Consider the following 25,352-nt stretch of genomic DNA (forward strand, 5'->3'; position numbering starts at 1 on the left):
GGAAATCGAACCTTGGACCCTGGAGCTGGGAAGCAACAGTGCTACCCACTGTGCTACCATGCTGCCCATACCGCTGTGGGTTTTCCTCCCACAGGTCCCGAAAGACGTACTTTTAGATGACATTCACAGGTCAGGGATCCAGAAGTGGAACCTGACCAGACTGACGGAGGAAGTAAAAAAGGACCTGCAGAGAGGGAACATGCTCCCAATCTTCCTGGCAGGGAGGGTGTAGACGATCACAATGAACATACTCCCCAGGTTTCTCTTTCTGTTTAGATCCATCCTGATCCACATCCCCAAGGCCTTTTTCAATTCACTGGACAAACTGATTATGGCGTTTGTGTGGGGTGGGAAGAATGCAAGGTTCCCAAAGAGAATACTGCGGAGAACGAGATCCATGGGGTTGCCTAGCCCTCCCAAACCTGCAATATTACCACTGGACTGCGACTGTGGAGAGTGTCAAAGGATGGATAAAGGAGCAGAAGCCGAGTGGGTGCTTATGGAGGAAGGCTCCAGCAGAGGGACCTCCCTCCGGGCCCGAGCCACGATGGCACTTCCATCCCCACCTAATAAATATTCAACGAGCCCAGTGATGGTAGCAACACTCCGGCCGTGGAACCAATTGCGACAGCATTTCGGATTAACCAAGATGTCCTACAAAGCCCCCATCTGCAACAACAACAGGTTCATGCCGGCGACTATGGGCGCCACCTTCCAACTTGGAAACAGGGCGGGGTCCCTCCTAACAGTTAGGAATTTTTACACTAACAGGTTAACAACGCTCGAAGAACTGGCAGAAAAATTCCAGCTGATGCGGGGAAACAAACTTAGGTACCTAGAACTTCCTATGAAGGAAACAAGGACGTAACCATGACCAACACGACAATCACTGCTCAAGGACCTGTTGGGCATGGACATCTTAGGGAAAGGGAACTGTGGGGACATGTATGGGTGACTGCTAAGGGGGGGGGGGGGGGGGGGGGGGGGTGGAGGATAGTTGCGAACGGTGCCAAGGAGGCCCGGCCAACCACGCCCACTTGTTCTGGTCTCGCCCCAGACTGGCTGACTTCTGGACCGCCTTCTTTGAGGAAATGTCCAAGGTGGTGGGGATGAGGATGGAGCCATAGCAGAGAGTGGCAGCCTTCGGGGTGTTAGAACAGCCAGATCTCTTCATGACCTTGTCTTTGCCTCCCTAATCACCCACCTGAGAATCCTGTTTGACTGGAGGTCAACAGCACGACCCAAAGCTGCAGACTGGCTACCCAACCTGTCAGAATTTCTCAAAATGGAGAAAATTTAATTCGCCATCTGATGGTAGTGTTTTGTTATGCTCTTGACGTAGCATAAGCTGCTTCCTTGATGTGCACTCTGACAAAGGAAAGTTCAGACTTGGAGATAGCTTTAACACATTTATTAAACGGTTAACGATTCTCCTACTTGGATTCGACTCTCCTGTTAATCCTGCTATAGCTACTCAGACTATCTAACCAGTCTGCTACAATCCACATGGTGGGTGTGATGTGTTTCAAATCAACCCTGTCTACTCACTAAGTGTCTCCACTGGAAAGAGAAAGATCATGTGTGCTGTGTCCTTATATATGGGTTGGTGTAATGCCCTCCTGTGGTAGTGTCACATCTGTGTGTGTCTTGAATGCCCATTGGTCGTGTCCTATCTTACTGACCTATTGGTTGACTGTCTTTGTGTCATGATGCATATCACCACAGGTAGGAAGCAGACTTCCACAAAACAAGGCAGCCATTCACTCGACTGTTCCAAGACCTGTTTGCAGCTAACAGCTAGGAAGCCAAAGAACAGGAGGGAGTAGCCATGAGACATCAAGGAACGGGGGGGGGGGGGGGGGGGGGGGGGGGCGGGGGGGGGGGGGCGGGGGGAGAAAGGAGTGGGGAAGGAAAGGAAACATGGAACTCAACCTTGCCCAACAAAAGAAACACAAAGGGGGAGGCGTGTGCGGGTGGGGGGTGGGTGTGTGTATGTGAGGGAAAGGGCTGGCGTTAAGGGTAGCCTGGGGGAAAAAAGTAAACTGTGATATACAGCACGGAAGCATGGTGGTTAGCATAAATGCTTCACAGCTCCAGGGTCTCAGGTTCGATTCCCGGCTGGGTCACTGTCTGTGTGGAGTCTGCACGTCCTCCCCGTGTGTGCGTGGGTTTCCTCCGGGTGCTCCGGTTTCCTCCCACAGTCCAAAGATGTGCGGGTTAGGTGGATTGGCCATGCTAAATTGCCCGTAGTGTCCTAAAAAGAAAAGTAAGGGGGGGGGGGTTGTTGGGTTACGGGTATAGGGTGAATACGTGGGTTTGAGTAGGGTGATCATGGCTCGGCACAACATCGAGGGCCGAAGGGCCTGTTCTGTGCTGTACTGTTCTATGTTCTATATATTTGTAAATAGTAGACCCCGCCTGTGCATAAATAGTTTTAGTTTTACTTTTTATTATCTCTTTTTTATCTCCTACTGTGTGTTCATATTTATATTTGTTTTATGTACCAAAATCTCAATAAAACATTGGGGTAAAAAAGACAGGTGCAAAGGAAGCAAATCTACAAAGGCCCTCATGGAGTACAGTGCAGGGGGGAAACTGAAAAAGCAATTAGGAGAGCAAAGAGGGGGCATGAAAAAGCACTGGTAGGTATGATCAGGGAATATCCCAAGATATTCCATATGTAGATCCAGGGGAAGAGAATAACCAGGGAAAGAGTTGGACCCATTGGATACCAAGGGAGTGCGTTGAGTCGGATGACATCGGTAGGGTGTTACATGAGTACTTCACATCTGCCTTCACTTTGAAGAAGGAGGATGTGGGTGCAGAATTCAGACAGAGGGACTGAGAGATTCTTGAGCAGTTTGACATAGGGAATGAGTTGGTACTGAAGGTTTTGGCGTGCTTCAAAGTGAACAAATCCCCAGGTCAGGTGAGTTGTATCCCAGGCTGCTGTGGGAGGCAAGGGAGTAAATTACAGGGGCATTAATCCAATTTTTAAAATTCCTCTCTGGCCACAGAGAGGTACCAGAGGAGTGGAGAACAGTTAATGTGGATCCACTTTTCAAGAAGGATGGTAGAGATAAACCAGGGAATTACAGACCAGTAAGTCTTACATCAGTGGTCTTACATCCACTTGGAGAGGCAAGGTTTGATTACAGAAAGTCAGCATGGCTTTGTCAGAGGAATGTCATGCCGAACAAATACGATTGAATTTTTGAGGAGGTGACAAAGTGTGTAGATGATGGTCGTGCTGAAGATGTAGTTCATATGGATTTCATTTAAGCCTTTGACAAGATTCCAGATGGGAGATCGATAAAGAAGGTATAAACACATGGGGCTGGATTCTCCGATTTTGAGACTGTGCCGATGCCAGGCATTGAAACCGTAGTGTTTTACGACAGAGAAAATGATGCAACACCAATTCAGCTACTTTAAATGGGCTTGCACCGTTGCTACATGGAATGCAATCAATTCCATGCAGAACGGTGTCGGATTCGCCGGGTCCATGATTGGCGCACGAGGTTCACACGCCACAGCAGCACTTAACGATCCTTCCCCACACACACCGTCCCAGCCAACAAGATGGCTGGAAGGAGAGCAACACCACGATTCAGGGACGCTGAGCTGGACACCCGCATGGATGCCGTGGAAGAGAGATGGACGACCCTGTACCCCAGCCCAGGAGAATGGCCGCCAAGCGGCGTCATTTGCTGTGCCTGGGCGCAGGTGGCAGAGACGATCAGCACCATGGGCAAGGTTGTCCAGACTGTCATGCAGTGCCAGAAGAAACTCCACGACCTCCTCGGGGTGGCCAGGGCGAGTTGGCTGCTCTGTGCCCCTGGCACTAAACCCCCCCCCTACCCTCCCATACACACCAGTAACCCGGCCTGTATCATACCACCACCCATGCCAGCTGCCATGGCCAGGGGACTGAGGCGCCACCATCTACCCAACCCCTGGGCAGCATGCATTGGACCATCTAATGGTTTTGCTATTTATGTTTGCCCCCTCCCCCCCGCTCCCCCCCCCCACTCCCCGCCTCCCCGCTCCCCCCCTTCTCCCCCACGGCCTCCATGAGAAGGCCGCGCGCAACAGCCGGGAGCAGAAGACAGAGGGGGACCACCAGAACTGTGGTCGCTCACCAAGCCCCAGAAGAGGGCACTGTACGTGGTCGGGACCTGGAGGAAAGGAGGTCACCGAGGTGGAGTTCGGCGGCGAGCAAGGAAGTGAGACCCTGCTTAGTTGCGGATCCCCATGGCACATGTGTGCACCACCTCCCCAATAACCTCCTCACCCCAAACCCCTTCCCTTCTCAACTTGCACACCCTCATCCCCACACACCCCCCTCACCACCTTCACCCCTCGCTCCCCTCACTGCCCTCACCTCCCTCAACCCTCCCCTCCATCCCTGCCGGCCTACTACCTAATCATACATGTCGTCTTGTGTCTTACAAGACCTGCCGGAGATGGGGCTGGTCCATCCGGAGGTCCCCGCCCCCAGCCAGTGCCGGAGCTGGTGCCCCCCAGACAGCCGAGCACTGATGAGGAGAGCAGCCCGAACACCAGCCCCCACGCCCGAGACTCAGGACACCCCGCAGCTCGGGTCGGAGGATGACACTGACTTCCCGTCACAGCTGTCTCCTACACCCTCCACCATCCCAGACACTCTCACCTGTTGCTCGTTCTGGGTGAGTGTGCTTAACACTCGATTTGGCTCTGTTTCGTTACTTAGCTCTGGAGTCGCCAGGTATCGTTAAGATACCGCCACAAGTTTCAAGGTCAAGTTCAAAGCAATAAAGCCATACACCAATTAGTAAGTTCAAACAACTGAATTTATTATAATACAATTATAATACTACCCATGCACACGCTAAGAGGATGAAACTATTCCTACCACTAAATAACCAATACTTATCTCAAAGGGAACTGCCGGATCAGGGGACAAGGCCTCTTGCTCTGCTCTGGTCTGCAGACTTCAGGTTGGTACGGGTTAAAAAGGGGTCAAGAGTGTCTATATCTGGTAGCGATCATTGTGAGACACTTACTTGCTGGTGGCTGCTGTCCCAAACCTCTCCTCTCTCTCGTTCAAGGTCTTCTTTGGCAAAAGCTGGTCGAGATGCTGGTCCAGAGAGGAGGGCTGGTCAAGAAGAACGAACTAAGTGTGGGACCTGTCTTTTATAGGTCCTAGGGCTTCGTGCCCTTTTGGGCGGACCCCTTTACCTGCTCGGAATTGATTGGGTCTCTTCCCAATCGATTTGTTTGAATCCCCCCAATACTGAGGCTATCTCTCGGCTACTGGGCGGGCCTTCAGGTGTTTTGTTTTCGAACCCCGCTGGTGCCGGGGTGTCTGGCTTCCCATACAATGTTGCAATCACTTCTCTATTTGTGTCCATTGTCCCTGGGATCGTTCCATTGTTATGTTAACTATCCCGGAGATTGCCTCATTAATATGCGGAATGTTCGTTTCGGTGCTGTCTGCTCTCTTAGCAGACAGAATACGCATTGGCTTGGTGCAGCCTGCTTGTGCTGCAAACATTGTCCATTTTAACCTGCAAGCTTTGCGTTCCTCCATTTTGTATTGAGGGAATGGCCAACTTCGGTGCGCACCACACATCGCATCCGGCACAGCAGGTGGAGGTAGGAGCAACCGAGGGACTGGTTAGTCAGAGGGCAGGTCAGCCCCAGGGACCAGCAGTGCAGATGCAGCCAGAGACCCAGGGACTGCAAGAGGGGATGACGGTGGGCCTCCAGCACCTGTAGGAGCATGCAGTGATGCCGACCATGCATGCCACCCAGACCATCAACGCACAGGGGGCAACCACGGTGGTGGAATTGAGTGCGATGGTTTCGGCTATAGATCAGCATGTCCAAGACCTGGGCCATTCTGTGCAGAAGGTGGCCGAGGACCAGTTTTGGGCTGCCCACTCATAGGGAACCATGTGCCAGAGCCACCTGGAGATTGCAGCGGTGCTCCTCAGCATGGCCCAGTCACAGCAGACCATGGCTGGGAACATTGGCGGCATTGCGCAGATACTGGGCCAGGCGGCCCAGTCCCAGAGGGAGGTGGCCCAGTCCCAAAGGGAGGTGGCCCAGATCCAGAGGGAGGTGGCCCAGTCCCAGAGGGAGGTGGCCCATTTCCAGAGGGAGGTGGCCCAGATCCAGTGGGAGGTGGCCCAGTCACTGGCTGATGTGACATAGACGCACAGGGTGGTGGCACAGTCGCAGTGTGATGTGGTGCAGTCCCAGAAAGAGATGGTCTACTCCCTATGCTCCATGGCCGTGAGTGTGCAGACCCTGGCTGAGACCAGAGCGGGCCTCCAGGGCTGGCAGCACCAGGTGGCGGGGGGCCTCAGGGGATGGCTCCACTCGCACCCCCACCCAGTGGAGTAGCCCGGGGGCCATCGAGCACCCCAAGGGAGGAGGAGGTGCTGGGACCATTGCCCGTGACTCGTGCCAGGGAGATGCCAGAATACCGGAGCACCTTGGACTCCCCCCTCCTTCTGTCCCTGGTGCATCTGGTGAGCAATGGGCACAACATGGTGGCACCACACCACCTGGAACATCCGAGCAGCCGGGCACTTCCAGGCCCAGTCGTCCCAGAAGACGCCCGCCAACATGGATCCAGGTAGCAGGGCAGGAATTACAGCAGGCCGCCTCAACTCCTGATGTACCATCTGGAAATCCACCAAGAAAATGAAATGAAAATCGCTTTATTGTCACGAGCAGGCTTCAATGAAGTTACTGTGAAAAGCCCCTAGTCGCCACATTCCGGCGCCTGTTTGGGGAGGCTGGTACGGGAATTGAACCCATGTTGCTGGCATTGTTCTGCATTGCAAGCCAGCTATTTAGCCCACTGTGCTAAATCAGCCCCTGTATCCTAGAGGTATGCATCCTAGAGGGAGTTGCAGGCGAGGGCCTGGCTGGAGGGAAGGGGGGAGGGGTGTGGGGGTGGGATGAGAATCTGTGCACCTGACCAGACCCCCCTCCCAGTTGGTGAACCTCGAGGCCAATATGATAGCATGGCGCACACTCCTGTGCCCAGCCAGGTTCCATGGGCTACACGGTGGACCGGGTTGGCACTGCGGAATGTGCCCACGCATGTTCCTCCCCCACCCCCATACACCTGCCCCATTGGTATCCGGCACTGTCAGTGCCCCTGGTCCTAGAGCCCATCCCTGCTGCCAGGGGTAGCATTGATTGGCTCTGCCCCCACTGGGGGTTGCACTGGGTGGCCCCCCGGTGGGTGGTGGCCGATTGGGTGGGGTGTTTGAGGCTTGGGGGGGGGGCATTGTGGCAGGGGAGTGGGGTGCAGGGGTGGGCGCACCAAAATGGCCGGTGTCATGATGTAGAACCAGGAGCCGAGGTGGGTGGTCAGTGGGTGTGCTGAAAGATGGTGACCGGGCAGCACGGTAGCATTGTAGACAGCACAATGGCTTCACAGCTCCAGGGTCCCAGGTTCGATTCCGGCTTGGGTCACTGTCTGTGCGAAGTCTGCACATCCTCCCCGTGTGTGCGTGGGTTTCCTCCGGGTGCTCCGGTTTCCTCCCACAGTCCAAAGATGTGCAGGTTAGGTGGATTGGCCATGATAAATTGCCCTTAGTGTCCAAAATTGCCCTTAGTGTTGAGTGGGGTTACTGGGTTATGGGGATAGGGTGGAGGTGTTGACCTTGGGTAGGGTGCTCTTTCCAAGAGCCAGTGCAGACTCGATGGGCCGAATGGCCTCCTTCTGCACTGTAAATTATATGATATGATATGTAACGGCGATCATTGCCTGGGTACCGCCCCAGCCCTGTGGGGGGTCGCACCAGCTGCTCAGCCTGTCCCTCCCTCCCCTCCCCAGGCCCTTGAAGGCTGTTCCCCTCGCAGCCAGTATAGCCGGTGCCCGGGCCGGTAGCCCGCAGTCACTCCACGCCATTTCCTACCTCCGCTCTCTCTCGCTCAGCAACCGTGACGCCAGGTTCATGACTTTTGAGACCACAAGTGAACCACGCTGTCGGGAACTCAGCCCTTTGAAGGCGGTGAATCTCGGAGGCCCTAGAGAATAGGGTGTCAGGCCCGCTAATGATATACCTTCTGTATTTAAACCCGTGTGGCGAGCAATGCGGTTACACTAATTTTGGGGTGCCGGAGCATCTCGATTTGGCATCAAACCACCACCGACTGCGTTTTCGGCATCAGCAAATGGAAAATCCCGCCCTAAATGTTGGCTTTGGTGCAGAATTCATGGAGTTCCACAACAGGCAAACTGGCACCGCACCTGGACCGATTCAGCTACTATTGAGGGAATAGCACCGACACATCATTGAAGACAATCGATTCCAATGAGAAATGGTGCGGGATTCGCCAGGTCCGAGATTGACACTCAGGAGGCTGACAAGCTGCAGCCGCATATTCACACTTCACTCCCCATACACACCATCGCAGTGAGCAAGGTGGCAGCAAGGAGTACGGTCCTAAGATTCGCCAAAGCCGAGCTGGAGACCCTCCTGGACAGCGTGGGGGGGGGATGTCCCTCTACCCTGGCCCAGGAAGGAGGCTGCCAGCCGCCGCTGTCCACCGTGCCTGGGCACAGGTGGCAGAGGCGGTCAGCACCGTGGGTAACACCTTCCGGACCGGTCAGCAGTGTCGGAAAAAACTGCACCGCCTACTTAGAGCGGCCAGGGTGAGTAGGCAACACTGTGCCCCTAGCAATAAACACCCAGGGGGCAGACGGTCGGAAGGCGGGCTGACCGAAGGAACCTGCTGCCGTCCAGATGGGTTTTGGGGTTCTGGAATGGACAGTCCCATCGATTGTGGAGATGCAGTCGCAGAGCCAGGGACTACATGAGGGGTTGTCGGCGAGCATCCAGTACTTGCAGGCACAGGTGGATGAGTCCAACCATATGCAGGAGCAGGGGGTGGTGCCGACCAAGCGTGCCACCCAGGCCAACACCACATGAGTGGCGTCCACGGTGGAGGCATTTGGGGCGGTTTTGCCTATGGATCAGCAGTTCCAAGGCCTGGGGCAATCTGTGCAGGCACTGGTCGAGGCCCAGGCAACCATGTGCCAGAGCCACCTGGAAATTGCAGCGACGCTTCTGAGCATGGCCCAGTCACTGCAGGCCATGGCTAGGAACACCGGTGGCATTGCCCAGGTGCTGGCTGACGTGGTGCAGACACACAGAGAGGTGACCCAGTGTATTTTACACAACCCGGAAGGTGATGGCACAGTCAATGGGTGATGTGGCGCAGTCCCAGACAAGGATGGTCCACTCCCTGTGTGCCATGGCCGCAAGCATGCAGTCCCAAGTTGAGACCATAGCGGGCCTCCAGGACTGGCAGCGCCAGGTGGCAGGGGAGGCTCAGGGATTAATTCTGCTCACACCCCTATCCCATGGAGTAGCCCTGGGGTATTGAGCACCTCGAGGAAGGAGAAGGTGATGGGGTCCATGCCGGTGAGTCCCACACGGGGTCTCACCCCCACAATCCAAAGATGTGCAGGATAGATGAATTGGTCACGCTAAATTGCCCCGAATTGAAAAAATAAAATTGGATACTCTAAATTAAGGAAAAAAAAGAGTTGTGCAATTGTAATAACATTGAGTTAACACAACGTGATGGAAGAATGCACATGCCAGTTGTTAGTAATGATATTAGGAATATGTTAGTCCCAATGTTGCAAGATTAGGGGATCTCAATTCTGTCTCACTATAGCCCCAGCAACGAGTCAACAAATCAGGCACACGAAGTTTATGTGTCCTATTTTCAGGCCATCTTGTAGCAAAATTAAATAACAAAGGGAGACTGACTTGTAACCAGCTCCAGCCTCATTTTAATATACTCATTACCTTCTTTAGGATATTTAGAATATAAAATACATGTCCACATGTCGTTACTGACTCAGATTATAAGGCTAATTTTCTAAATGTAAGCTGCTGACAAGTCGTTGTACGTGCCTGGCATCTATATTGGGAGGCCAGGTGCATGTCGACATAATATTCCAGGCCCAAAGCTCCATAGCAAAAGTGCTAATTGTGAAATAACCTCATGTATCATCATTGCATAAATATTTAAAAACAATAGCAGTTTGTATGTGACCTTCTTTAAGAGTGATTAAAATAAACTTCCCAAGGAGCTTCAGATGGAGAAAGAATGCTGAGGTGTGAAGAAACAGATTAGCTGGGTTAATGAAAGCTTGAGTATGTTTAGAGGTGGCAGGGGAAGTAAATATGAAATAGTGAGTGGGATTCTCCGGTTCCCCAGCCGTGTGTTTCACAATGACGCGATTCAACCTCCCGGGACTTGTCAATGGGATTTCCCACTGAAACCATCCCATGCTGTTGTGAAATCCACGGGGTGGGGGGGGGGGGGGGGGGGGCTGCCAGTGGGACAGATGAATCCCCATGACTGGAGAATTCTGGCCAGTATTTAAATAAGAAGGTCTAGTTCGAACATTATGCTACCCATTTGGGCAAGGGGGTGGGATTAGAAGTTCAGCCCAGCATTGAACAGATGGTTTTGCTTGGTCTGCTTCAGCCCAAAGACAACCAGAAAGAGTTAGTGAGAAACAAATGAGTTTATGGTACAAGCTGCAACCTACTCAATTTTCAACTGGAAACTGGTCAACAAGTTGTGCCTCTTCCATTAGCACGGAGACAGACATTTCATGACGGAAAGTGATAGATGGATAGTGCTCGATGTCTTCAATGTGCACAGGAAAGCTGTCATCAAGCCTGCAGATGATGTCATCAAGCATTTAGATGAGAAAAAGTGGGAGGAGGTCAAAGATAATCCTTGGGGGCCCTTGAAACCATTGCTGGAGATGTGCTGGTTGTATTCTGAGAGGCAGGAGTGGAATTATGCATGGAACTGGACATGGAAGAGACATAATGGTTGAAGACGACATGATAAAACTTTTGGGTTGACGTTGAAGAGGTCAAGAAGGCATGGTTACAATCACAGGGGACTTTAGCCAGCATCATTTCAGTGTCATTACAGGAAGGACATAATTGACGTAGAGAATGTGCAGAGCGGATTTACAAGAATGTTGCCATGGCTTGAAAATTCCAGTTATGAGGAGAGGTTGAATAGGCTAGGGTTCTTTTCCTTGGAAAAGAGGAGTATAAGGGGTGACCTAATTGATGTGTATAAAATTATGAGGAGCCTAGACAGACTTCCTTCCTTTAGATGAGGGGTCAATTATCAGGTGATTGGTAGAAGGATTCTTTAGGCCATGAGAAAATACCTTTTTGGTGCCTGAAGCTGAAAAGCCCAACTCATTTAAAAGATATCTGGATCTGCATCTGAAGTGTTGTAACCTTCAAAGCTACAGACGAGGTGCTAGAAAATGGGATTAAAATGCGCGGCAAATTTCTTTTTTTGGCTACAAGGACCTTTTTGCTTGAAGGACCTCTTTCTGCAACATTACCTTTCTATGGTTCTATGAGATTTGGAAATAAGGATGAGTATCTTTAAATACAGGTAATTGGGCTTGGGGATGATAGAGGAAGAGGATGTAAGAATAAAAATAAAGCATATAAGAGTACCTGAAATAGAGTTTTGGATGAGCTGAAGTTTGCCGAGGGGGCTGCAGCGGTACAAAAAAGCAGCTTCTCAAGGACAACTCAGGATGGGTAATAAATGCTGGCCTAGTCAGCGATGCCCAAATCCTTCATCCATCCTGGCAGCACGGTGGCACAATGGTCAGCACTGCTGGCGCACAGTGCCAGGGACCTGGGCTCAATTCCAGCCTTGGCTGACTGTGTGGAGTTAGCACTTTCTCTCCATATCTGTGTGGGTTTCCTTTGGGTTTTCCAGTTTCCTCCCACAGTCCAACAACGTGCAGTTTAGGAAGATTGGCTATGATCAATGATCAATGTTCGGGGATAGGGCGGGGGAGTGGGCCTAGGTAGAGGGCTCTTTCGGAGGGGTTGTGCAGACTCGATGGGCCGAATGGCCTCCTTCTGCACTGTAGGTACTCTATGGATTAATTCAAAAATATCACAACTCTTGAGGGACTTAAAAGTTAAGCTCCGTTTTTTCCTCAGAAATGATAACAAACATGCTGAGTGTTTTCCATTTTCATGTCTTACCTGATCTGTTGTAAGGTCTTCCTGAAGAGGTGTCACTTCCCAGCCAGCCCACCCCGGGGCTGCATGGCGAGAAAGTTGCCAGGCTGGCAAGCCCTTGTTGTTCCTGAGAAGAAACAAGCCTCCCCACCCTCCCTCGCGAGCACATTGTGAAGTCACCGAGCGGCGTGTCGGAGTGACAATGGGAACATGCAGAGCGTGACAGGAGGGCAATGTGCCCGTGCCTTCACCTGACTCCAGGGCTCCAGCTGCACTCTCATGGAAACGGAGAATTCTCCAGAAACCGCAGCAGCAGCCCACGCCTAGCGCTACACTTCCCAGCACAGCCGCTCGGTTACTATGGTGAGTCCATCGAACATGTTTAACTACCGAGGCTCCATTTCCAGGCAAACCGACAAAGCTCCGATAAACGCGCGCACGGAAAAATGTACATTCATGTCAACAATGAATGGTTATTGTGTGGATGCAGAACACATTATAGTACTCGCGTTGAACAAATACAGACTTCTGCGTTAACTCTATATTTTAGTATTAGTAACGTGTAAATGGGAGAATTCACGCAACAACATTTAAAAAAACAGTCCATTTGCAAACACGCAATAATATCATGCAGCATTATTTCATTCGGGTGTTAGATTATTATCGTGATGACAGTGTGCAGCCCTTCTGACTCCTCCCTTTTCGAACAAAATGTACATGTAAAAGCAACTTTTCATGAACTTTGCTTTTATTATCATGAAACGAATCACTTTTAAAGAATGATTTCCATACATCGCGTCATAGAGTTTTTAACAACAAGGAAGGAGGCCGTTCAGCCCATCGTGTACCCGCCGTCATCACCTATTTTACTCTAATCCCATTTTCCAGCACTTGGCTGGTAGCCCTGTACGCTATGATGATTCAAGTGCTTATCTAAATACTTCTTAAATGTTGTGAGGTTTTCCGTCACTCCCATTCTGTAATTTATTTGTTTATATGTACGTGATCTGCATTCCACCGTAATGAATATCTAAATGAAAAACAGGTGAAAGATATGAGAGAGATTAACATTTTTGATGCCCACTTTACATTTTATAATAAAGTCAGAAGGCCATATGGTGTGCAATTATTTTTTTTTTCGATGGATGCTCTGAAGTAATACTTTAATCCTGATTAGTAAAAACAATGCATCAAAGCAGATTAGTCTTCAGAGTAATTCACATCTGCTCTTGGGATCCAGTATAATTCTTGCATTTTTTGACTGTAATATATACCTTTTAGAATAATGTGGACCGGCCGCATTCAATTTTACATTGAGTGAATGATGGCTAAGATTATGTTACAGGCAATTAGTAACACAATCAAGGGTTTTGAATAACATTAAAAGCGCTGAGCAATTTAAATGGTGGTTTACAAAATCATCCACGCCTAATATAGGTATTATTACCATCTTCACACTTGGAAGAGGAATTTATCGTTCACCTTTCTGAACTTTTTTTCGGATTTGATGTTATTGTTTATATCTTTCATGACTGACCTATGATTGTGTAATATGTCAGGTGATCGAGAAGGAGTGGTTTAAAATCTATGTTGCTGTAGTGCAAATATTTAGCAAAGTCACAATCCAGTTTAAATTATATACATTAATATCTCTATTCATTTAGCAAACAATTGAATTTGATACACATTCATTAAGTAATTGTATCATTTTCAGCCTGTAGAGTTTTATAACAGTGTGTATGCACTTTAGTTGTTGAGATTAGTTTGACACTAGATTAAGCAAATTGATTTTGATGTTTGTTGGACTGTGAGGCTTCAAATAAATCTTGCGGAGCAATCATTCAAGATTCTGGGCAATCGACTGGAGTTACCAATATTCAGTATAAAAATGGAAAAAAATACTGTTAAATGTATTGGGCTTCTATAATGCCTGCTGATTGCAATGTTGCATTGGGTAAGCACTTGCATTTTAAACTGAATTTTTGGCACTATGGATGAATAATTATATACTTACCGTGGATGTTATTGGTAGCATTTTTATTCATTACGTTTTAATTAATCAAACAAACAAAGTTTGTATTGAAAGTTTGGTCAAAGTACTTAGAATGCCATGTTTACATGCAGCCTATAAAATGCTAAATGTTGAATTAGAATTAGCTCAAAAAATCCTTTGCTCTTACAAGTGCAGTTATGTTCCTTCAGCTCAGTCAGTGTTCAGAGTTGCAATTCATGAAAAATGTTCCACTCGGCATTATTCAATTGTTAATAATACTTCATAGATTCCAAAAACTTGAGTATTTTACCTTTTATAATTTGCTGATCCACAATCAGAAATTTTACTCCCTTGAAAACTGTAGGTGTTATAAAACAAATGATTAATTCCACGTTATTGGTAAGGTGACTGTCAAATTTTGTTATTCAAATTGGAAGTCTGGTAAATTCACAATGATTTATTCTTAATTTGACCATAAACGTGAAGCATGAAGTGAATACCTTTCTTTCGGTTAAGTTATAATGCATGGTTATAAAATAATCTTATAATTAAATTATTACTGATGGAATTGCAAAAGCAGTGCAATACTGGAACTATATTGGCTGCAAAATTCCAAGCCATATGACGAATAGCACCCTCCATGAAATGCCAGTTTACTGGGTGAACATTTAATTTCCATGGAAACAGTGGCAAACACCACGCCCAGATTATTTCCAACCCCTTCTGAGCTCAAATATCTGACACCCAATTGCGACTGAGAGTTTCTGACTCTGACCCAGCCAAATGCTTCTTGGATAAATAAGACCAGAAGATGCATCAAAAATTCAGAGGGTTTGGCAGTATCTGTGGAGAGAGACAGTAAGAAGTCTTACAACACCAGGTTAAAGTCCAACAGGTTTGTTTCAAACACGAGCTTTCGGAGCACGGCTCCTTCTTCAGGTGAAATAACGTGAAGAAGGAGCCGTGCTCCGAAAGCTCGTGTTTGAAACAAACCTGTTGGACTTTAACCTGGTGTTGTAAGACTTCTTACTGTGCTCACCCCAGTCCAACGCCGGCATCTCCACATTGTGGAGAGAGAAACATAGTTATTATTTCAAGTCCATATGACCCTTCAACACTGCTGATTGCTGTGAATATGATTATCCAGACTCAAAACAGTACCTCTGTTTCTCTCTCCACAGATGCTGCCAGACCTGCTGAGTTTATCTTGCATTTTCTGTTTTTATTTCAAATTATTCTTGGCCTTCTATACAAGCAGGCAGATCTATAAAATAGCCTATTTTGTCAGTGCAGGAAACATTCCATGTCTGGATCCAACTGGCAGGGTCTACCTTAACCTAACTGGCATAGTAGCAGCCTCCAAAATACATCAGGTACAAATTGAGCAGTGCCAGCAGGAACTTCTGTCAGAGGGAATCCCAGCCCTAGCTCCTTCCCAAGTGATATTTGCCTTGAAGGGGGCAGATGGATGTTCTGACCTTTATAAACAAATCAGGGAGCCCCTGGAGCCTGAAGTTCTTTTGTTTCCCTGGAGATTCTGCTGGTGTGCACTACCCCCCCATGTTATGTCGCGTAATCCACAAATACTTTTAACTCATTACTGAATAAGTGATAGAAAGCATAGTTTCCATTCGAGCCAAGGAAGATACAAGGAGGGGAAATGAATCCCCTCCCACCCAGAAGCTGGCTGGAACCTGGGGTATCTGTTTCATTGTGCAGGGGATTGTGGAACAGAGAGCCCACTATCTTCCCAACTCCCCCCAATGAGATCTAGGTTGGAGATTAAAGATGTTAAGGGTCTCTGCTCATCAGCTGGTGGAATACCACTGGGGAGGCTGGGAAAGGGGTCTCAACATGCGGGCAAGTCACCAATATATCCTGGCAGGCTTGCCTGTGGCCCGTGGGGCAGTTCCTTCTGCGGTCCCTCCAATAGAGGACCCCACCAATGGTGATGGCTGCCTTGCATGAAGACTTCTCCTGCCCTTTAACCTGACCCCCATCCGCCACCTTGTAGCGGCCTGCCTGACTGGCCTTAGCGAGGCCCCCACGCTTAACTGGGTTCAGGGCTCTACGGCCATACTCCCTCTTGCAGTACCATCAATGACCACCACTCCCAGTGGCACTCTTGGCATTTAAGAGCTGCCAGACTCTGATTGCTGGAAATTCTTGGGGACAGGACATCTGTCAGGTCGGACCTAGCAACCTCAAGAGTGGAGAGGTAGATGTCTGAAATCACATTGGGGCTCCTGGGAATGGTTGGGACCGGGTTAACAACAGCTCTCCAGCCATCAGACAGGCCCATTACCATAGCCATTAATTTCCTAGATTGCGCTATTAAAGTACAGTTTAGAGTGTGCTGTAAATCTCAATATCATAGTTGTGAATAGTAAGAATGAATAGGATTGGGTGATATTTTTACTGGGTAGCTTTATTGTTTTTTAAATACTTATTCTCTGGAATATAAAATGTCAATGTAAACATAAATATCGGATTGGGAATGACTCAGAATGATCAAAATGCATGAAATATTATTGCAACGTTTTCATTTTTCTCTTTTGTAGATATTTGATGACACTTGAGTAGTTTGGTCTAAGACCAGAGGTATGTAAAGTTTTAACAAATACAATTTTTATATATTACTTATATTTTATGATTTTATTTTTAGAAACGTAGATTTATGTCGTGCCTTTAACACAATAAATAATGCCAAGGCACTTCCTAGCAATGCAAGGGAAAAAAGGAAAAAACCAAGGAGAGATTAAAAGCATAACCGAAAGCTTGGCTAAAGATTTAAGTCGCGTTACACAGAACAGTGTTTTTCAAACTTTTTTTTCCTGGGACCCACTTTTACCAACTGACCGACGTTCGGGGCCCATGCCTGCCGACCTTCGTGACCCACGTCGGCCGACCTTCGCGATGTACGCCATCTGGTCTTCACGACCTACGCAAGCCGACCTTGACAACACACCATTTTCAATTACCTTTAATGTCACAGGTGAGCCTGCTTGGTCCTCACAATCTCACTCCAAACAGGTTCACAGGAGGAGAGGGCAATGCGCGTATCAGGTGCAGAGTTCAGACTGGCTTCATCTTTATCAGGATGGAAAATCCAACTTCGTACATGTAGGTCGTTGTGAAGGGAAGTAGGTCGTTGTGAAGGGAAATAGCAACAAAATGCTTGTTTTACTCAGCACTGGATATTCCTCAGAGACACAACTCCAGAATGCTGACAGCCTCATGGACTTATGGTGTGTTTTTAATGTGCTGTTAATAGATGAGGTGCAGAAGTTCAGACTCTTCATTTGGAGTCAGCGGTAAGTTAATAATTGACTCTGGTGTCTCAAACTCAAAAGGACTTTTCACCCACCTCTTCTCTTTCAAAATCTGAAAATTCTCCTCTGAAAAGTAGTGACAAAAACTGTTCATCAGCGCAGCCAGATGCGACTAAATAAGACTTGCCAGTCTATTGTCAATTCTCTTACTAACAGTTTTCTTTGATGTGTCGTGGCAGTTGGGGGACTTTACAGATTCAGAGGATCCGGAGGCTTAATGGCTCTTCCGATCTCCTTCCTTTCAAATTTCGAGGAGTGGCAGTCCCAATTGCTTTGGGCTGACTTTGTTGGTCTGGAGCTGAAGTTGTGGTCCTTGGTGTTCTGGTATCTCAAACACTTGGGTATCAATATCTGTTTCGCTTCTTGTGCTTCTCCGTTTTGTATTTGTCATTATTGACAATCTCTCTTCTCTTCGCTTACCCCTCTCTCGTTGAGAGGGAATCTTTGCTCTGTTCATTCTTGGGGTAGAATTGTTTTTTGTTTTTGGTGGGGTCCATTATGTTCGTCCTGGAACTTGAAGGTTTATCTCCCTTATGTTTACACGTTCCTCATCCTTGAGCTCAACCTTCAATTCAGCTTCTAATACTGCACTGTTTATTTTTGAGACAATCCTACCAACTGTCCTGGCTTGAGACAATTCACACCTCTTGAACCTGGGGTAACCCCTATCTCTGGATCTGCAAAGATTCAATTACCTGCAAATGCTCGCATTCCAAGCATTGTTTGGCATCTTTGAATTTGTCTACATATATGTTTCTGGAACAAACCTCTTCATTCACCTGAGGAAGGAGCAGTGCTCCAAAAGCTAGTGTTTGAAACAAACCTGTTGGACTTTAACCTGGTGTTGTAAAACTTCTTACTGTGCTCACCCCAGTCCAATGCCGGCATCTCCACATCCTGTTTATTTATGTGTACTTGTTTTTTCTTGGCAAATTGGTGGTTATTTCTCCCCTGCTCCAAGATCAGCTTCATGTTTTGCATGCCACATTGAAGCTCCAGTTTCGTTTCTGTAGTTTTTCCTGCTTCTGTTGCTGCTCCTTCTCCTGTGTGTATTCTGATTTAAATATGCTGGTGCTAAACTGGTGGTTTGGCTGGTCTGACTGAAGAAGAACATTTACTGCTCTTCTGCAAAAGAGCTGGTATAACTGCCTTATGCAAAGAGAGGACAATTCCAAACTGAAGTCCCAGTCGAGATCCTCAACACTGGAGGACCTCTCAGGACTCTCCAATTCAATGTAGTTGACTGCAGCAATTGTTTTGATGTCTTCTCCCATTTTGAGGAAGTTGAGGGCAACACAGGTATGTATCTCTGTTCAGGAGAGATAAGGGTTGATTGCAAAAGGCAGACAGAATTTAAAAAATATATTGATATATTTTTAATTAAGGGGCAATTTTAGCGTGGCCAATCCACCTACCCTGCACATCATTAGGTTGTGGGAGTGAGACCTATGCAGACACGGGGAGAATGTGCAAACTCCACACGGATAGTGACCCAGGGCTGGGATCGAACCCGGGTCCTCAGCGCCATGAGGCAGCAGTGTTAACCACTGCACCAACGTGCTGCCCTCGACAGACAGAATTGTGATTATTTGCACACAGCAGCAGCTCTTGAAGCATGCTTGTAACCAGTTGTTGCATTTCTCTGGGACCATGCAGTGGCGTATCTGTCATCCAGCACCAGATCATCTTAGCTACAGTTCCTGATATGTCAGGACCCTCACATTGGCTCCTGTGTCTAATTTGAAACTTGTGAGATAACTGTTCACAGATATGTGCACATTTCAAAATGTGTATCCACGGTCCAAAATGCATTGTTAGATCTCTTCTTGGGGTTGCTCATCTATCTCCTTTGTGATCCTTTGCACGTCTCAAAGTTTTGGACTTACACATCTTTCCAAAGTTTCCCAGGCGGTTCTAGTGAAAACACGGCACAGTGATTGGTGGACACTGCTCATGGTATTTTTGACCTTTCGGTACCACCGCACTGACATGATCTGGAGTCTCCTTGCTCTTTAGTTGCTTTATGAGTTGGGCTGTTGAGGTTGTTCTGTACCACGGTTGAACTTTATCATTCAAAATGGGTTGGTTTTGCGTGCGGATGTCCGATTGTCTGACGATTTGGATGGCATTTTCCAAAGTCATATCTTCCTTATATTGGAGTACATCTGAAAGAGTATCATTGGCCAAGCTCACTACCTTTCAGTCTCTTTAAGCTCAGACCTAAGACCTCACAGCCTTCAGCCAACCTGCATAACCCATTTATGAGAAATTCTACAAATTCCCTGGGCTTTTGCGCACTCTTGTTAAGTTTTGTTTGCTCAAAAAAAGCTGTTATTTCTTACATTAAAGTTGGGAGGAAATATCACCCCACACTCCGCCTCACCTAAAATATCTACATCACAATCCCCATCTTCTCCCTCCTTTTTGGTCTTCAATGGACCCTACTTATTTAGCAATCCTTGTGCTATTCATGTATTTGTTAAATATCTTTTGATTTTCCTTCCTGACATTTTTCATGCCCTCTCCTTGCTTTCCTAATTTACTTTACAATTTCGTCCTGGAACTTTTTCTATACTCCCCTTGGCTGTCTGCAGACTTGAGTTCTTGGTATGTGCTTAGGGCTTCCCTTTCTTGCTTCACACTACTCTGTATCCTCTTTGGCATCCAGGGGACTCTAAATTTGAAAGTCTACCCTATTTAGAATCATAGAATTTACAGTGCAGAAGGAGGCCATTTGGCCCATCGAGTCCGCACTGGCCCTTGGAAAGAGCACCATACCCAAACCCGCACCTCCACCCTATTTCCACCTAACCTTTTCTAGACACTAAGGGCAATTTAGCATGGCCAATCCACCTAACCTGCACATCTTTGGACTGTGGTAGGAAACCTGAGCACTCGGGGGAAACCCACGCAGACACGGGGAGAACGTGCAGACTCCACACAGACAGTGACCCAGCAGGGAATCAAACCTGGGACCCTGGAACTGTGAAGCGACTGTGCGAACCACTGTGCTACCGTGCTGCCCAATTTGTTTGTGAAAATATTATTGTCCTGAGATTTCACTATCTGCTGCTTCAATTAGTCTCATTGTCTGACACTAATTTACCTTAAGTAGCTGTTTCCAGTCCAGTTTTAAAAATCAACCTTAAATACCTTTTTATATTTTTTAGTGTTTACTTCTACCCTGTTAGACTCCCTGGTGAACACGGACCCAAACTGATTTTTGTAATTTTTGTATGTTCCTTAGTGACACTATTTGCATCTTTCTTTTTCTTTTGTTTTTAGGTATTTAGTATTTCTTTTTATATTCCTTGTTAGTTTAATTTGGTAGTTTCTCTTTGTTTTCCTAATGTTTTGATTTCTTTCCGATAATCCTTTAATATTCCTTTGTCATCTTTCTGTTATTGTGTATGTACTCAGAGTATGCCTTTTACTTGAGTCTTTATGTTTTCCTTATCTCTAATAGTAGAGCAAATGTTTAAAATGAATTTTTATTTTATTGCTGCATTACAGAGCACTGATTAGTGGAAGATGGCTGAAGAACAACATTCAGATCCTGAACAGAGCCAGATCTCTAAAATTTCGTCTGTAACTGCGCAACAATTCCAAGTTCCAAATCCCGTTAAAACAAAAAAGATTTACTTTTATAAAAGTGGCGACCCACAGTTTTCTGGGATTAGGATGAGCATCAACAGTCACTCATTTAAGACATTTGATTCTTTATTAGATAATTTGTCTCGGAAGATTCCATTGCCATTTGGGGTACGGACAATTGCCACACCTCGTGGTGGCAATAGCGTGACAAGTCTTTCAGATCTTAAGGATGGTCAATCATACATTTGCTCTGACCAACGGAGAGTGAAGCCTATTAACCTTGATGTAGCTAATCGGAAACAAGACCCCTGGTTTATTAGCAGACCTTTTAATCCTGAGGAGTTTGTGTCACGACAGATCAGACAGAGAGCCTCAAAATCACTTCCCCCGGACTTAGCACTAACCACAGGAATTCCAAAGAAGCTTGTCGTCTTCAGGAATGGTGATCCCAGTTTCAAACGTAATCTAATTTTGAATAGGAACAGAATGCTGAACTTTGATGTACTACTGAAACATATTAGTGAGCTGATGAATTTTCCAGTGCTAAAGCTGTACACCACAAATGGGAAAAGGGTAAGTAGGTGAATACTGCAAAATAGCTTTCACACGGTTTGGAATTCACTTTCTTGGAGCTTCAGGAGTTTGTGGGAGACTTGAAATCTACAGCTCTCAGTAAGAGCCAAAATGTATCCTAGTCATAAAAGAAACGAAGGACGTGATTTACCGCTGCTTCCCACCGGAATCGGGTTAGGATGAGACCGTTAGATCCCAAACTTGCAGAGTTAAATGAATTTAACAGCTCATATAACTATGTCTATGCCAGATCAACCAGTTCCCAGGGGCTACCTGCCTTGCTGGGGGGACCTCAACCATGTGTCACAAATGGGGACCAAATGGAACAGTACTTGTGGGGGGAGGGGGGGGGGTCTCCCAGGTGATTGGAAGCTTCCTGGTGGTTAGATTCTGTGCAGAGTGGTACCCTGACCCTGTTGATGCCACCCGGTCATCTTGAAACAGTCAAGGATCCCTCAACAGGTGGGTTGGGACATTAGTGGGGTGTAGTAGTTGTGTTGGGGCCGGGGGGGGGGGGATAGTCAACAGGTTGGTGTACCATTTTCATCTCTTCCTGCATTGACGAGCAGAGCCCCTCAGTGCAGGACATGCAACTGAGTGGGGCATCGGTGGGCTTGTAGCACCTGGAACGACCCCACTAATCCCACCCAGAATGAACTCTATGAGATCGAGCCAAAATATTCTATTTGACAATACAAGTAGATGCTAAACTCCTTCCTGAGCCAACAAAATAACCTAAAACAACATTATATGAAAATATATCGAGGAACATACACAGGCGGAGAGTTGTGAAGGCTGCCATGAAAACGGCCGTGTTTCACGGCAGCCTCCGCGCCCCCTCCCGGGACACGATTCTGCTCCCCGGTCGGGGCTAGCATCGCGGCCCCAGGAACTACAGCATCGCGGGCTTAACGAATTTCGCTAAGCCCGCGCGCCAAAGTTAGCGACGGCTGACGCATATGATGACGTCATCCGCGCATATGCGTCAGACCCGCGCATGCGCGGTCCGTAATGCCCCTCAGCCGCCCCGCGGACTGATCCAGCGGGGCGACGGAGTAACAAAGAATGCGCGGGGTAAGTACCCGCTGCCCGCGATCGGTGCCCACCGATCGCGGGCCCATGCCGCCCTTGGCATGGCCGTGGTGCGGCCGTGCCAATCGGTGGCATGGTTGTGCAGAATGGCACTTTGGCGCCGTTGTCACGAATTTGTATAGCAGGTGTATTCAAATTCATGGAAACGGCCGTAAAGGCCTTGGAAATCGCAAAAAAATCGTTAAAAAACGCCGAGCAGCGATTTGTGTTGGGGGGGGGGCGGGCGTGTGTGGGGGGGGGGGGGGGGGCGGAGAATAGCGAGAGGGCGTCGGACCAGCGTCGCCGTAAAAATTTGCGCCGCCCGCTTTTCTCCGCCCCGTCATGAGTGCGGAGAATCGCGCCCACAGTTCCACAATAATACAAACAATATGACGAAAAGGGACAAGAGAAAAAACCTGACTGCTCCACCCCAGCTAGTCCAGGCATGGTGCCTTGATCTAAACATATGTTTTGAATATGGGATGGTATGCCTGCATGCTCAATGCTGTTGTATTTTCAATCGGACCTGTGCCATGATATATTTACAGACCTTACAACATAGTCACAGTTAATCAGGATAAAATAGGTTTAGTTTTATTGAATTTAATGTCATTGTATTTCAAAAGATCAAAGCCGGGATTCTCCGAACTCTCGGCTAAGTGTTGACGCCGGCATAAACACCGGAGTATTTCTCGTCGGCTCAACGGGCCTCTTGGCCCAGGGATTCAGCGACCCTCAGGGGGCCAGCATGGTGCCGGAGTGCTCCACACAGCTCCAGTGTCGATACGCAGCCCTGCACGGGCGGTGTGGGTCCGCTCATGCGCGTGGCAGGCGTTTCTGTGCTGGCGCATGCGTATGGTGACCATTTTTACGCCGATGCATGCACGTGGTGACCTTTTCCGCGCCATCGGCACGCAACACGGCGGAGCCCTGCAGTAGGCTCTCGCAGAAAGAGGTAGGCCCCTTCCAGATCGCAGGCGCCTGCCGATTGGTTGCCCCTGATCACCGCCTGGACGTCGTGGAGGCCCCTCCCAGAGTCTGATCCCCCCCACCAGGACAGCCACCGCGGCTATGGTCCTGACATTCCGCCGGGCCGTACCGTTGGAACCACTCCAGCGGGACTTGGCGGGAATTCGGCCGGTCGACCGTGGAGCATCGCCGCGGGGGCCTCTTTCAATGACCTCCGACCGGCGCTGTGTCGACTGCGCTGGGGCGACTACGTCTCGGGGTCGGAGCGGCATGGCGGGAATTTCCCGCATCACCGCTGATTTTCCGACCCGGCGTGGACTCGGAGAATCCGGGCCCCACTTTTTAGGAAAATAAAGATCCAGTTGATAATATGGTGTAAAGGAGTTACATTTAACACAGTAATGTACTGTGCCCCATTAACAATAGGATCATTTGCTTCTGTCTTTCTGAATAAAGCTTGCAATAATAGTGGTTGTGTAATCCAACAGTGTTAAGGAACTGAGTTCCAGGATCTTGACCCAGCAAAAATGAGTGGTTGCCCCATGAGACATGGCGGACTCGGACCGCGGAGCGGCACCAGAAATGTAGGTCCCACCGAGATCGCTGGGCCCTTGGCCGTCCATGAGAGACCCCCCCCGGTGATCGATTTCCCCCGCCGCCCATCAGGACAGCTGCGGACTCAGTCCGCGGCTGCCACGGGCCGTTCCCGACGGCCTGAATGGTTTTGAGTATCTTGAGTGTTGTTAGAGCTAAACCCATCCAAGCAAGTGAGGAGTATTCCATTCCACTCCTTGGGCGGGATTCTCCGTAGCCCTTCGTAACGCGGGTTGCCTGCGAAAAAAATCGGTGTTAATGACTCCGACGTCGGGGCCTTCTTTAAGGCCGCTATTCTCCGTTCCCGGAGGGGCTAGCAGCTGACTGACGCGACACGCGTCAGTTTCACCAGCTGCGGAAGTGGTGAGACCCGGCGTTTTTTGGAGGATAAGGAGGAGAGAGACAGACCCGGCATTTGGGGGGGGGGGGGGGGGGGGGGGGGGGGTGTGACCCGGCATTTGGGGGGGGGGTGTGTGTGACCCGGCATTTGGGGGGGGTGTGTGTGTGTGTGTGTGTGTGTGTGACCCGGCATTTGGGGGGGGGTGTGTGTGTGTGTGTGTGTGTGTGTGACCCGGCATTTGGGGGGGGGGGGGTGTGTGTGACCCGGCATTTGGGGGGGGGGGGGGGGGTGTGACCCGGCATTTGGGGGGGGGGGGTGTGTGTTCCGGCATTTTTGGGGGGGGGGGGGGTGTGTGTTCCGGCACTTTTTGGGGGGGGGGGTGTGTGTTCCGGCATTTTTTGGGGGGGTGTGTGTCACGGACATTTTATTGGGGGGGGGTGTGTGTTCCGGCATTTTTTGGGGGGGGGGGTGTGTGTTCCGGCATTTTTTGGGGGGGGGGGGGGGTGTCGTGTTCCGGCATTTTTGGGGGGGGGGGGGCGTGTTACGAATTTTTGGGGGGTGGGGGTGTTGCTTCCGGCATTTTTGGGGGGGGGTTGTGTTACCGTGCATTTTGGGGGGGGGGGTGTGTTGTTCCGGCATTTTTAGGGGGGGGGGTTGGTTCCGGCATTTTGGGGGGGGGGTGGTGTTCAGGCATTTTTGGGGGCGGGGTGTGTTCCGGCATTTTGGGTGGGGGGGTGGTTTGTTCCGGCATTTTGTGGGGGGGGGTGGTTTGGTCCGGCATTTGGGGGGGGGGGTGGTTTGTTCCGGCAATTTTGGGGGGGGGTGTGTGTTTCCCGGCA

The 25,352-nt window shown here is 48.9% G+C and overlaps 1 protein-coding gene across 1 annotated transcript in view; it reads left to right on the forward strand.

Annotated features, from left to right (window-relative positions):
• The first annotated feature begins 13,834 nt into the window (after nucleotides 1–13,834).
• The window catches only part of LOC119972132, a 660,627-nt gene continuing 649,109 nt past the window's right edge, over nucleotides 13,835–25,352 (forward strand). The window contains exons 1-3 of the mRNA XM_038808465.1: nucleotides 13,835–14,001; nucleotides 16,602–16,641; nucleotides 20,886–21,539. Coding sequence (XP_038664393.1) covers nucleotides 20,904–21,539 — 636 coding nt within the window. The 5' untranslated portion in view covers nucleotides 13,835–14,001; nucleotides 16,602–16,641; nucleotides 20,886–20,903. The remainder of the gene's footprint in view (nucleotides 14,002–16,601; nucleotides 16,642–20,885; nucleotides 21,540–25,352) is intronic.

The sequence above is a fragment of the Scyliorhinus canicula genome, chromosome 10 (genome assembly GCF_902713615.1).
Source record: "Scyliorhinus canicula chromosome 10, sScyCan1.1, whole genome shotgun sequence".
Taxonomy (NCBI): Eukaryota; Metazoa; Chordata; class Chondrichthyes; order Carcharhiniformes; family Scyliorhinidae; genus Scyliorhinus; species Scyliorhinus canicula.